General features: G+C 43.1%; 1 protein-coding gene across 1 annotated transcript in view; it reads right to left on the reverse strand.

Moving 5' to 3' along the window:
* Window positions 1-3,288: 3,288 nt before the first annotated feature.
* CENPW (centromere protein W) overlaps window positions 3,289-12,829 on the reverse strand; it is a 110,246-nt gene continuing 100,705 nt past the window's right edge. Inside the window, exon 3 of the mRNA XM_069607504.1 lies at window positions 3,289-3,413. Coding sequence (XP_069463605.1) covers window positions 3,387-3,413 — 27 coding nt within the window. The 3' untranslated portion in view covers window positions 3,289-3,386. The remainder of the gene's footprint in view (window positions 3,414-12,829) is intronic.

Genomic DNA, 12,829 nt, shown 5'->3' on the forward strand with positions numbered 1-12,829 from the left:
CCATTCAACAGAGAATTCACTTCAAAGTCTCCAGAATGGTTTACAATTGTTTGGCTGGAAATGCCCCTCATTAAGAGAGCACCAATTGGCGCTCTATGTTCAAAGAAGGATGACCTCCTGTCCCAGCCACATTATTTCCATAAGAGGTTTGGATCAGCTGGGACTCATGGACTCCAACCATATGGAACATCTTACCATTGTCACTTAGATTGGTTCAGTTCAAGAAAGGTTTAAAACATATTTGTTTGACAAAGAAAAGGAGAACCTCAGATTATTAGCTCTGTGTCCCTACAGGATTGTTTTTTGTTGTATGTGTTGTGAGCGCCCTGAGGCCTGTGAGCGTGCCGGCACATTATAAAACAAATCCATAGAATAGAATAGAACCAAGATAATATAAGGGTGAAAGTCCAACACCAAAAGGCACAGCTCTACAAGTGAGACCCTGTGGAAAATAATGCAAGTGTTATAGATGACAAACAGTCTTTGTGGTCATATGATAAGGGGGTGACTAATGCCCCCATCAACCTCAATTCCAAAAATGCCCACAACAATATGAACAACTGGGAGGTGTGAAGGAGGACTGAATATTAAAAAAAGAAAAGCCCAGGGAAGGAAAGAGGAAACGCATTGTCCCGAGATCCTCCAAGACCTTAGCATTTGACCTACTCAGTTGTTGATATGAAGAAAGCTATGCATCCATTCCTTCCAAACAAAAGATGTATTGCCAACAACCTGGTTAACCCTCAGGGCAGATTTCAAATGAAACATTGATTCTACAAATGGATAGTGTGCCATTAAAGCTAGGGAATGAATAAATACCCTGCATGACCAGATAGATTAACAGGAGTCCTTTTCACCTTAATCCTCGAGATTTGGCCAAGGTCATCATCTTGAAATGGTCCTTTGAGTAACTTTCTAAAACAACCTGAGGTCCAAGATTTGTCTTTCTTGGAAAACAAAAGTACTAGAAAATACTAGCCCTGGCTAACCTTGTGTTACAAAACATCGGTCACAACTGCATTTTTCTTTTCCCAGTGGCTGGGGAGACAGACCCAAAGATTCCACTGCTACAGTAACCACCATCTTCCATTTTCCATAACGTGCAGGAAACAGCAAAGTCCATATCTGTAGAGGTGTCTAGCCCACTGACCTCCCGCGAAGCCCTCTGCCAGATCAGAGAACAAGGTCAAAAATATGGTTCAGTTCAAATTTATCTTACAAATGCCCCCAACCCGCAAGCCAAGCGCTTCCCCAATCCAAAAGTAAAAAATCCTCCTCCTGATCACACTCCTTGTAAGGGAAAGTCTATGATCAGATGGGATAAGCTTCACAGCGAGAACCAGGCCCAGGGAGGACAGTGGCTTGAAGTGGATGGATATTGGCTTTCTAAAAGTGGTGCACCATTGAGCATTAGGTCTAGAGTCCCAGGAATATCCCATGCCATATGCAATGGAATGGGATAGGATGGGAGACAGGCATCACTACAGAGACATGTAGTGGCAACAAAGTCCAAAGCCTCCACTGTCCAAAGGAGGAGGCCCAGGCTGGAGCGGTAGCCTGTATGACTGAGCTACGCGGACAACAGCTTACCCGAACGCATCCAACATGGCCATCTGAAATGGCAGATTGGATGACACAGTTGAAAACATGAGTTTTCCCTATTAACCGCCATTAAGGTAAAACCAAATGATGCCACTAAAATGAGCTGGAGACACATGGTGGAGCATTTCAGAAGACAAAGCACACTAGCACGTCAATGACAAACTCTCTAGGCGAGCAAGAGCTCCTTATTCGGCTTTACACTGAACAGTGCTTTGGTTCAGCAGGATCAGAGATGTGCCATAATACTCCAGGATGAGAGGATGTGAGGGTGGTAGGGAGGAACGAACAAGCCCCACTCCTGCCAGGTTTATGTACAGCCTAGAAAACCCAACTCTGGACACATTCCCATAACACTTTGGCATTCATAGATAATGACCCGACATGAAGTCCTGTGTTGTGATAGAGCACCAACCGATGCTCCATCAGCCACAAACACTTCTTGAAACTAGAGATGTTCAGGGGGTATGGGGTGATGGGAAGGGGTAGGGGATCCACAATGTTTTAAGAATGGTTGTTGCAATAATAGGGTCTGACCATGGGATAAATTAACTAAGGCTATGGCGATCTTGCAGCCCTGCTTATGTTCTACTTCCAATAGCCCCATATTTTCACCCATATACATTACTCTCCACAAACCAAATATCCTTATTCAATGCCCTACAGCTTGCAGCCTTTCCTTTCTCTGAGGAGTAAGCTGAAACTCAACAGCTGATCACCTACACTGCCTCTGTGGATTGGCTGAGACCACCACACATCCATAAACTCAAGCCTCCACCTGACTCATCAATCCACACATTTTGGAAAAATCCTTTCGAACAACAATGGCAGAGTGAGTTCAGTACAGAATCAAGGCCTTCTCTTCCACATAAAAAGAAATAAAAGACCAGACAGCATGGCCATAAAGCAGGGTGAACTATCATGTTAGCCTCATGATGAGACTCACTATTTATTTACTACCTCAACACAAACCCTGAATTTTTGCCACTCCAACTCTTCAACCTTTCAAATTCACTGTTTGAACACCACCTCCAGGAAAGCCGGCCTTCTATGCAACAGCAGTCCCTCTCTAAATTCCAGGCCTACCAATCGATCAATGCACTGCCCCAACACTCTTCAAATCACTTGATATTCTACACATTGCTAATTACCACAGGAACTCCCCATCACTAGAATGCTGTTACTATACAGAACTCCAGGATTGATCCTACAAAAAGATACAATGTAGCATCACCTTCCCACCAGAATACTCATGTTTCCACTGAACTATTGTATATATTAACACCACAGTACGTAACTATTTAATGATGTATTAAGTCTGTACCTTCCGCGGTTCCAGATTCCATCCCACCCATATCACCTGGTTCACCTTCATTCACAATTCAAGCATTTGTGTAAAAGAAACACAAGCAAATGCACTCCATCCTTGTGTGATTTGGGTACAGTGTATTCTGCTCAAGATTTTCCCAAAAAACACAAAGGAAAAGAAGGAAAGGAAAAATATTTAAAAATCAAACATGCAGAAGAATATGAACCAGGTGATTGCAATATCACGGGCACAATCACAAGGTTTCTCTAAGTAAGCATGTTTGCACTGCAGAAAAAGCAACGATTTCATCAGAGTTTATGAAAAAGATGTAAAAGGACAATGCATTTCATTTAGCTTGTAGATCTATAAAACAAATCACATTGAATGAGCAACAATTTATTTTATTTAAGTATAACATGCTTATGTGAACATTTGATGCAGAAAACTAGTTTCATCAGTCCCAAAAACAATTCATCGTCTAGCCTTTGCTCTTCTTTAAAACCATCTGTGAATAAAAAAAAAAGAATTTTTATGTGACATTAATTCATGAACCAATTTAATGTTTGCATTGAAACATAATCTGCATGTCTGACAGTTTCCTACATACAATTTGTACCAGATTTTCCACGAGAGGATTTATTTTAAGGTATATATATGGCAAATATTACTCACCAGTAACAGTCTTTCTGCAGCTTGTATCTGCTTAGAATCACATGCTTTGCATAAACCGCCATCTAGTAATTGGTGCAGAGTATTAAACTGTTTTACAAATTTGAAAAAAAGGGCATATCCATCATACTATCCCTACTCTACATGCACAGGTGTACCCAGAATCTCTTGTCTTCGCTCACTAGCGGGGAGTTATGGGTGGCTGCATTAAATTCTATGCAGATATATCAGTAATAGTTTTTCTGGGGCTTGCAAGTAATATTTGCATTCTGAGGTTTGTGAATCTGCTTAGAGTCACATGCTTCGTATAGACTAGCATGCAGGGTTTCCCTGATGGTGGTGGGCGAGAAGAAGGAACAAATACTTTAGAATTGCTTGATCCATGAGTATCTGCCCTTGCTTGTGGGTCAACACAGTAGTGGTGTGTAAGGTGTGCACAGAATTCCCAAGTTGCTGCTTTTCAAATGGCAACCAGTGAAACATTAGCAATAAACACTTATGTTTCTCTTGTACTCCATGTAGTTTAGTGCTCCTGGATATAGGTGTGAACTGGAGTGTTTTGGTTGATGAGGTACAGCAACAAATTGTAGCACCCAACAATCCATTTTGAAATGGTTGTTTTAGTTACTAAGGGGCTCCCTCTTTTCCTGGTGCTATCGATGCATAAAACATCTTTGGTTCTATCCAGGTAGTACATGACCAACGTCAGGGGTGTGCAATGCCCTCTTCTCCCACGTTTTGAAGGTTTTGGAAAAATGCTGTTAACTCCTTTGAATGGATAACATGAAACACTGATCTACATTTTGGTGAAAATCATGGATGTGTCTGACTCACTACCTTATGTTTATGTATTACAACAAAAGATGAAGAAATTGTAACCGCTTATCCTTTAATAGATGTGATGGCTACAAGGAAGAAAACATTTTATGAAAGCTCTTTTAACAGAGCCTTATGCAAAGGTTCAAACAGAGGTCCCATTAGTTTAACTAATACTATATTTAGATCCGACCCTGGAGGAGAAACAGCTATCAGAGGATAGCTAAAAGCTTTCACTACTGGCACTTTCCACCATGAACCTTTGTGTTGAGATGTGGTGTAAACTGCTAGAGCTGCTAAATTAAATTTGAGCGAGTTGAAAATGACCCGAGTCCAAAAGACACAGCAGGTAGGTGACCTGATCTGTTGCTGCACAATTAATTGGAAAGATCGGTGTTGGGCTACACCAGATTACAAACCTTTCCCATTTGGTGAAGTATCAATGCCTGGTTTTCTTGCCTCGCGCAGTATGTCCCGACAGCATTTAGGTAATTGTAAGTGCCCAAATTCTATGAACTCTGGAGCGAAGCGTCAAATTTGATAGTATGAGGGTTCAGATGCGTTATTTGGTGATGATTCTGAGCAAGCAGATTGTTAGTTGGATGGAGTCTGATTTGTGGGCAAAGAGCCAATCATTAGGTGGAAATACCACAGTTGTCTTGTCCACATTAGTGCAATCAGTATCGCGGTTACCTGCTCCTTGTCCCAACTTGTGGATTATTTTGTGGAGCAATGGTGTCAGGAGAAAAGCACACAAATATGCCGGACAGGCTCATCCACAGTTAGCCTAGAAACACCTCCTGTAGGGACCTGAAAGCGAGAGTTAGGATTTTTTTGCTTTCTGCTGTTAACCAATCTATTGAAAGGTGGCCCGATGTTGCAAAGATCTGTTGGAGTGTATTGGTGCGTTTGGTTATGAGGACTCTGCTCAAATTGTCCACCAGACATTAGTGTGCCCTGGAACATGCTGCTCTTTGAAGCAGATGTTTCTTTGCATGCACCATTGTCAAATGTTCTGTTCAAGTATCGAAAGTGCTTTTGAGCATGTGTAGCCTTGATTGTTGATGTAACACATGGCTGTGGTGCTGTCGGTATTTATGAGGCTTCATTTTCCTGCTACTATCATTTGAAAACAGCAGAATGCCATACTGATTGCTGGTAGTTGAACCAGTTTATGTGATGTTTTGTTTGTTGATTTGTCTACCTTGCCTGAACAGTGAGGTATTGACAATATGCCCGGTTAGAGATGCATCCGACTAGATTGTTATTTCGACTGGCAGTGTTACAAAAGGTTCTCTCTTTAACATGTTTTTTTTACAAACCACCACTGAAGGCCTTTTACAACATTTTGCGAGACCACCTCTAGATTGTCCCACTCTGTCTTTTGAGACCAGAGTTCCACCTGCCACTGTTGGATTGGGTGCATGTTGAGACATACATGGCGAATGATAATACACTATGCTAACAGATCTAAAAGTTTACTTTCCTGATTTATTCTGCTTCCCATTGTGTGGGTTCTGCGCTTGCAATGCTCGTACTAAGAGTTGGATAAGCTTTTGCCTGATAAGTGTTTAGAAATGCTCCTACAAAATGTTTTTGGTTTTGCTTGGGACAAGGCTGGATTTTTTTCCATTGATAGAAAATCCCAGACTTTTTTTATTGTCACTTGTGTGTGAAGAAGACATTGTTCCACACTTTCTCCTGTTATTAGGGAGGTGTCTAGATAAGGTTATACTAGTATCTATTTGTGCCACAGGTGTGCTACCACAACTGTGAGCACCTTGGTGAATGCAGGAGGTGCTAAAGCTATTCCAATAGGAAGGACATTGAATTGGAAAGGTCTTTGATCTATGTTGAAGTGGAAATACTTGCGATGACCTTGGAACATTGAAATATGAAAGTATTAATCTTTTATATCCAATCTGATCATGTATACTCCTTGCTTTAGTAGAAGTATGACACCCCACGCCCCCTGCAAAGTGGTCATCTTGAATCTTTGAGGTTTCACATATTTGTTGTCTAGCCTTCGGTCTAGGACCGGGCTTTTGGACTGGTCTTTTTTGGGGGGACTAGAAAATAAGAGTACATTCCTGCATTGGTGGGACTTTGTAGTTTCCTTTAGGAGGAGTACAATGGAACATGTAACTGATACAAGAGGAAATCCAAGCACTGGTGATGGCTTTGATAGCAGCTCAATTCAGTACCACTCTTAACTGTACTAAAATTAAATGAAAATGATATTTCACTTATATCACGCTCGTACAGAAGTGTTTCAGAGTGCGACCAGGCAAAGGGAGAAAAAAAAACAGCGATCTTACTAGGCCCAGTGACATTAAGAAAGCGCAAGTGCATGGAAAAGGGGGCAAGTGCATGGAAGGGGGGAGTGCGGAACAGAGGAGAGAACAGAATAAATACTAAATAAAATAAAGGTGATAAACCATGGTAGTGCAACCAGCAAGTGGCGGGTGATAGATTAGTCCGAAATAGTATATCTGATAAGTGCAGAAGAGCAGGGGGAGGGGGACTGTATGGGTACAGATAGAGAACCCCAGTGCAGGGGGTGGCCGGGAGGCAGTGCAGGAGGGTGGCAGGGTGAGCATGTACCTGGCCATGAATGACAGAGGGTGGCCAGGTCATGATGCAAAGAGAGAAAACAGATCAGCAGGGGAGAAGGAGGGCAGAGGCAAAGAGGAATGTCTTAAGGTACTTCCCAAACCGGAGATGGTTCTCCTCAAGTTTCAAGGTGGCCGAGAGGCTATTCCAAAGGGAGGTCCCAGTCGAAGACAGATCTACCCCCAGCTCGTTTCTTTGCAAAACGACTAACCCTGAGGGAGTTAGAAGTAGGGGAGCAAAGGGCTTGAGAGGGGAGGTATTTACAGAGGGGTAGTTTAAGGTATTTTGAACCCAGAGGGTTTTAAATTTACTCAATTGTTTGATGTTATCCCATCTTATCCATGGGTTTTTGATGTTATACAACTTCCTGCAAGGGTAACAAGGGAGGGGACCATCATCACTGTCAATTTGATTGATTTATAGAGCGCATTACACCAAGGCGCTGTACAGTATAACATTATACATAATAACATCAACAATGTAACAGATGAAGCAAAATTATATCATGAATCATTCGATAAAACAGTGACAAGAGCAATTGACTGAAGGGGAGAAGGAATAAGGAGTGGGATTAGGCAGGTGGGGGAGGGCGCGGTGGAGAGTTATAAGAGGGTAATTGAAGAGAGGAGGGTAGGAGAGGGGAGAGGAAAATCGAGGGGAAGAAAGAGGTGGGAGGGGGAAGCAGAGAGGGTAGAGGGGGAGGTTTCAGGGAGGAGAATGGAGAAGGAGGGATTTAAGGGAAGTGCGGAAAGAGGGGAAGGACGTAGAGGAGCGGATAGTGAGAGGGAGTGAGTTCCAGTGTAGGGGTGCAAGGAGTTGGAAGGAGCGGAAACGGGAGGAAGCACAGGGGGATGGAGGTACGGTGAGAAGGAAGTGGTCAGCAGAGAGAAGGGATCGGGAGGGGGAGTAGAAGGAGAGAAGGGAGGAGAGATAAGGAGGAGCAAGACCATGGAAGGATTTAAAGACAATTTGTGTTGGAGGCGGCCCCTCTAGGGGGGGGTTAGGGCTCTGTGGCGTGCCCTGCCTCTACACTGTTGGTGATGGGATCAAAACCACATGTTCCTTGGTCCTGGTAAACAGTTACCTGATGGATAACTGGTGTGGATAGTCGCCAGACTAAAAGGTTGGCCCCCTGAAAAGATTGCCTACCGGAGAAAGTACCCCTCTGTTAGTAGGTCTTCCAAGTAATTTTTCCTAAACTTGTTTCATGCTCTTTTAGTCCTTTTCCAGAGCCTCATCTACAGCTGCCCAAATAAACATGAATCTTCAGTAGGCTTGTCTAGAAGGCTATCTTGAGTTTCAGATCTGAAGCGTGACCGCCTGAGCCGTGCATGCCTTTTAATAATGGTAGCTCAAACCATCATCCTGCCAGCTTTGTTTGCTACTTCTAAGGCATTCTTAAGTATGGCCGTAGCCATTTGTTTTCCTTTTGTGATCTTTTATTTATTGTCCATTTTAATGGCCAACATCTCTCCAGTGAGGAGATCTAGTTCATCTCAGTGGTCCCCAATATACTGTGAAAACGCTGTAAAGGAGAGGGACCTTCCATCTACTTCTAAACCTGTGAACCTAGGTAAATGTCCCTGCAAAGATCCCAAGTATCCCTTCTGCGCAAGTGTGCTACCCCTAGGAAGTGGTGATGGGCCACCAATCTAGGTGAACGATAGAGGGAGAACTGTCCCTATCTGCACTACCTGGTTTGCGAAAACCAGCCAGTGTTCTATCACTAATGTAAAAATGATGGTTGAAACTAGTCATAATATGCTTTATTCTTTATTGTTTTACTGTTTTTACCACCCATTTCTATAAACCCTTTTGCAAGCATAGTAACTGGATGCTTTGTATTCCTATTCCACTAGGTCTGCTTGCTATTATTCCTGACATCATTTGTCATCTCCACTGAATGTATTGGCAAAGGAAGTAAGTGAGAAATAACCTTCACTTTGAACTATACTAAAACTGTAGTTTGCCCGGTGTGTCCTTTTACATTACACTCCATTTGTATCATCAACCAGGTCGAGAGAAACACTGATGTATACCATCTTCATCAGCACGGTAGGTTCAGCGTGAAGTCATGAACCTCCCTGCGTCTTTCTCAATTGCCAAAACTAAAATTCCACAGCAACGCTGCTTCATGCTATGGAAAACACACACTCAGTATGGTGCTTCGCAGTGCGTCATCTGAAAGATTAAAGTGTGTGCCAGGTGACCATCTACTTGGTTAATAGGTGTCCCCTCTTCACATCTGTGAGTCTTATGAAGAGAGGACACATCAGCCAAGTAGATGATGATGATGATGCCACACCCGAAACGCACTTTTCAGAAGACGCACAGCAAAGCACCATACTGAGTGGGCATTTATCCAGATGTTTTGGACTACATAACCCATGATCCTGACCCAATGACAATGCTGGGTAGGCATGACAATTGTAGTCATCTAGTAATCTGAATAATTAAAGTGTGCGTCAGGCTTCTTCCCATGTGCTTCTCTCGTAGTGGCTCTCCTATGGTTGTGACATTGGGCTAAGGATCATAAGATATGTAGTCCAAAACATCTGGATAGTGGCAGTTTCCAGACTGCTGCATTAGATGACAGGAGAGTACCTGCCCTCTTCCTTGAAGTAGTGAATACTGTGTCTTTAGGGTACACTTGGAGCTGGTTTGTATGGTTTCTCTATACTTGGGTTGACTGGTTTAGTCTGTACTGGAGTAATTAGAGATGGCGTTACCCTCATGTATAATTTTGTGCAAGGGAATGGATTGGGGGAAAAGATTTGTTCTCATTCAACAGCTTCATCTTCAGACTCATGTGCCTGTCTACTGAACCTAATAGCTACCCTTTTTAGAAGATCTCTATAAAAGACATTAATCCTCTCGAAGGAAGTAAGTAATGAGGGAAGGTGGGGGGCAGAGTTCGAAAATACCTGGTCAACTTATTAGATATTCTCTCGGGTCAATATCATGATCATCCTCCTATCATGAAAGCACGCTACTGCGCCCTCCGGACATCCTGGTCTATACAGCAACGTACCAGAATGACACCCCCCAACATGGCGGACACCGCTCTCGGATCTGCAGTCTAGCTCCGGGGTATACCAACTCAGCTAGATAAGCACCCCGCCCCTGCGGTACGGCGCGTGTCAACGCTTGCAGTGCCGAGTTCTGGTTGCTGTTCCTAGTGCTCGCCTACCTTGGAATCGCTCTCCTAGTGATTCCTTCCTGCGCTTCTTCCTGGACTGTTCGACCGCGGCCGCGCCTTGCAGCCTTCTGCGGTTATTCCTTCCTACTTCGCGGTTATCCCCGGATCGCTGCACCTCTTCCTTCCTGGGCTTCCTATTGCCGCGGGGCCTCTGCACCACTGCTATTCCTCCCTGGGCTCATTAATCCACAAACTTGCATGGTTCTATGATCGCTCTCTCTCCTCCCTGGGAACACGGTCTACATTTCGGACATCTGAACTACTACCGACAGAGTGGCGTCGGAAGAAGCCCGTCCTTACCTCCACGAGAACGGCACCTCCAAGAAATAGTCAACAAAGAAGAAACACTCCAAGTCTTCACAGGTGAGCCCACAAGCAGGTTGTGATAGTCGTGACAGTGAAAGTTGTGACACCTCAAAGATTACGTTCTCCTCTCTACAACTTCCTCTTTCAGTTATATCCTTGTCTTCTCTTATATGCTATTCTACTTGTTCAATAGGTGTTTCTCCCTTCTTGAATAGAGTGGCGTCCACTGAGGAATCCCTTTACTCCTTTTTGGAAGGTGTTCATAAAAATCCATGAAGGACTCCATTTTTCCGAACATTAAGGCAAAATATCCGTTAGAAGGGGAGTTGAAACAAGGAAACGCATGTTCCAAGTCTGAAAAGGAAGTAATACCTTTTTTCTGCATGGCACCTGAAAGTTTCCTTCCCTTCTATACCCATTAATGATGTCCTGTTTTTTTTTTCATTGTCAAAAAGTCTGTACTAGGGTTACATTCTGGGCCGATTTACACAAGTCAGACCTGTGCGGATTCCCACGGGTGTCCTCTTTTCGGAAATGCATGAAATGCATGGTGGCTTGGACACCCTAGGCCCATATCTGCATGGTGTGCGCTTAAACAGAATTCCAAAAAATTGGAAAACAATACTTGGGGTTAGCCGTGTTTTAGGCTTTCCCCTTTGCGCCCAGGTAGCTGCACCCACACATGTGCATACCGTTTTTGTTGTGACACCTGTGGGAACGTGGAAAGGTATGACATTTGTTGTGTTAGCGTGGTTTTCATAACGCTTTGACCCATTTGCTGGTGCCCTTTGTCACACAACCCTTTCATTTCCCAAATGTGCCCTACATTTAGTCACTGCTTTAGGCACCATACACTTTTGTAACCTGAACAAGTCACCTACCCTTGAAAAGGTCTGCCTGTGCTCTTTCAAAAAATGTATGCTTGCCGTTACTCACCACATTGGTTTTCCTGATTTACACATGCCAAGTACGTCTGTTCAGGCCGTAAGCATAAAACTCCAGTGTACCATGGCTTGTGGTATTGCTTGTTTTGTGAAACACTACATAACAATTTGTGATTTCCTAACTGTAAGAGTTGGGGGAATGTAGCAGAGCATTGTTTTTCTCAAAATTCATAGAAGCCATTGACGTATCAAGCCAACCACGTCCACCACACCTTTTTTTTAGTCATTTTCCCTAAACTATGGAATTTTCCCCTACCTAGTTGTTTCCTGACCTGCGCAAATCACCCCTTCCAAAACTTGGAATTCTGTCTACTTTTCAGAAATGTATGCCTTTCTGTCCTCAAATTCGGTTTTCCTACCCTTTTCTTCCATTCCGTCCACGCATGTCCAATTGTCAAAAATCGCCTACCTCACAAAACGATTGATAACCACATCAAAATAATTTCTTTTCGTTTCCACGCAACCTGTTTTTGAATGCCAAGAAAATGGGGAATTCAACACAGCAAACCATTTGTTCCTTGCTCTTAGAAGGAAAAAACCACAGGCTTCTTTGTACATCATTTTATTGGCATGTTTTGAAAAAAACCCAACATTTTCACCCTTTTTGGTTATTTTCACTCACCCCCCTACAGCAACCTAGGATTCCTGGGTGGCATTACGACCGACTACAGGTGGGAAAAAAAGGGGCCAAATTTGGCTGAGATATCTCATCTAACAAAAAAGTTACAAGGCATTAAAGGGCGACATATCAAAATAACTGAAAAAGGCATTGGCACAAGGGGGTAGGGGGTGAAAGCCATGGCACTTAAAGGGTTAAAAGACACTCAAACGCTATTTAATGAAGATTATCAAAGCAATTCATGTTTCCCCCTGCATCACCCTTTGCTTCTGCTGCAGACATACAATTGTATCCAATCCAGGGCCTCCCCAGATATCAGATACACAGGATACAGATAGACAGGATACACTCATCACAAGCCCATTTTCCTTCTCAAACATGGAAAGGGAATTAATGGGTTTCTCTGTCATCATTTTCTTGATGATGCCCAATAAAATAACCCCCCCCCCCGATCACATATTCACTAAATGTTCGTGTACCTCTTGCGCCTATTGACTCTTAGACCAAACTCAAACCATGGGAGAAGGTTTGAGTTTGCTTTTTACTACCAACCTTTGATTTCTTTCACTTAATATTTAATTTTTCTCATTAGGATTATTGAAACGGCTAAAGATCAAAAAGACCTTCCAAATTGGTACTAAGAGTAATTTCAACACCCCCATTAATTTATTTTTACGCCTTCCATTTGGCTCCTTCAGCAAGAATCTAGCCAAGTCATTTGTACCCATCGTTCCGTTTTTATTTTGGACAGTAGC

Source organism: Ambystoma mexicanum, chromosome 4q, assembly GCF_040938575.1.
Source record: "Ambystoma mexicanum isolate Mex_15411 chromosome 4q, UKY_AmexF1_1, whole genome shotgun sequence".
NCBI lineage: Eukaryota > Metazoa > Chordata > Amphibia > Caudata > Ambystomatidae > Ambystoma > Ambystoma mexicanum.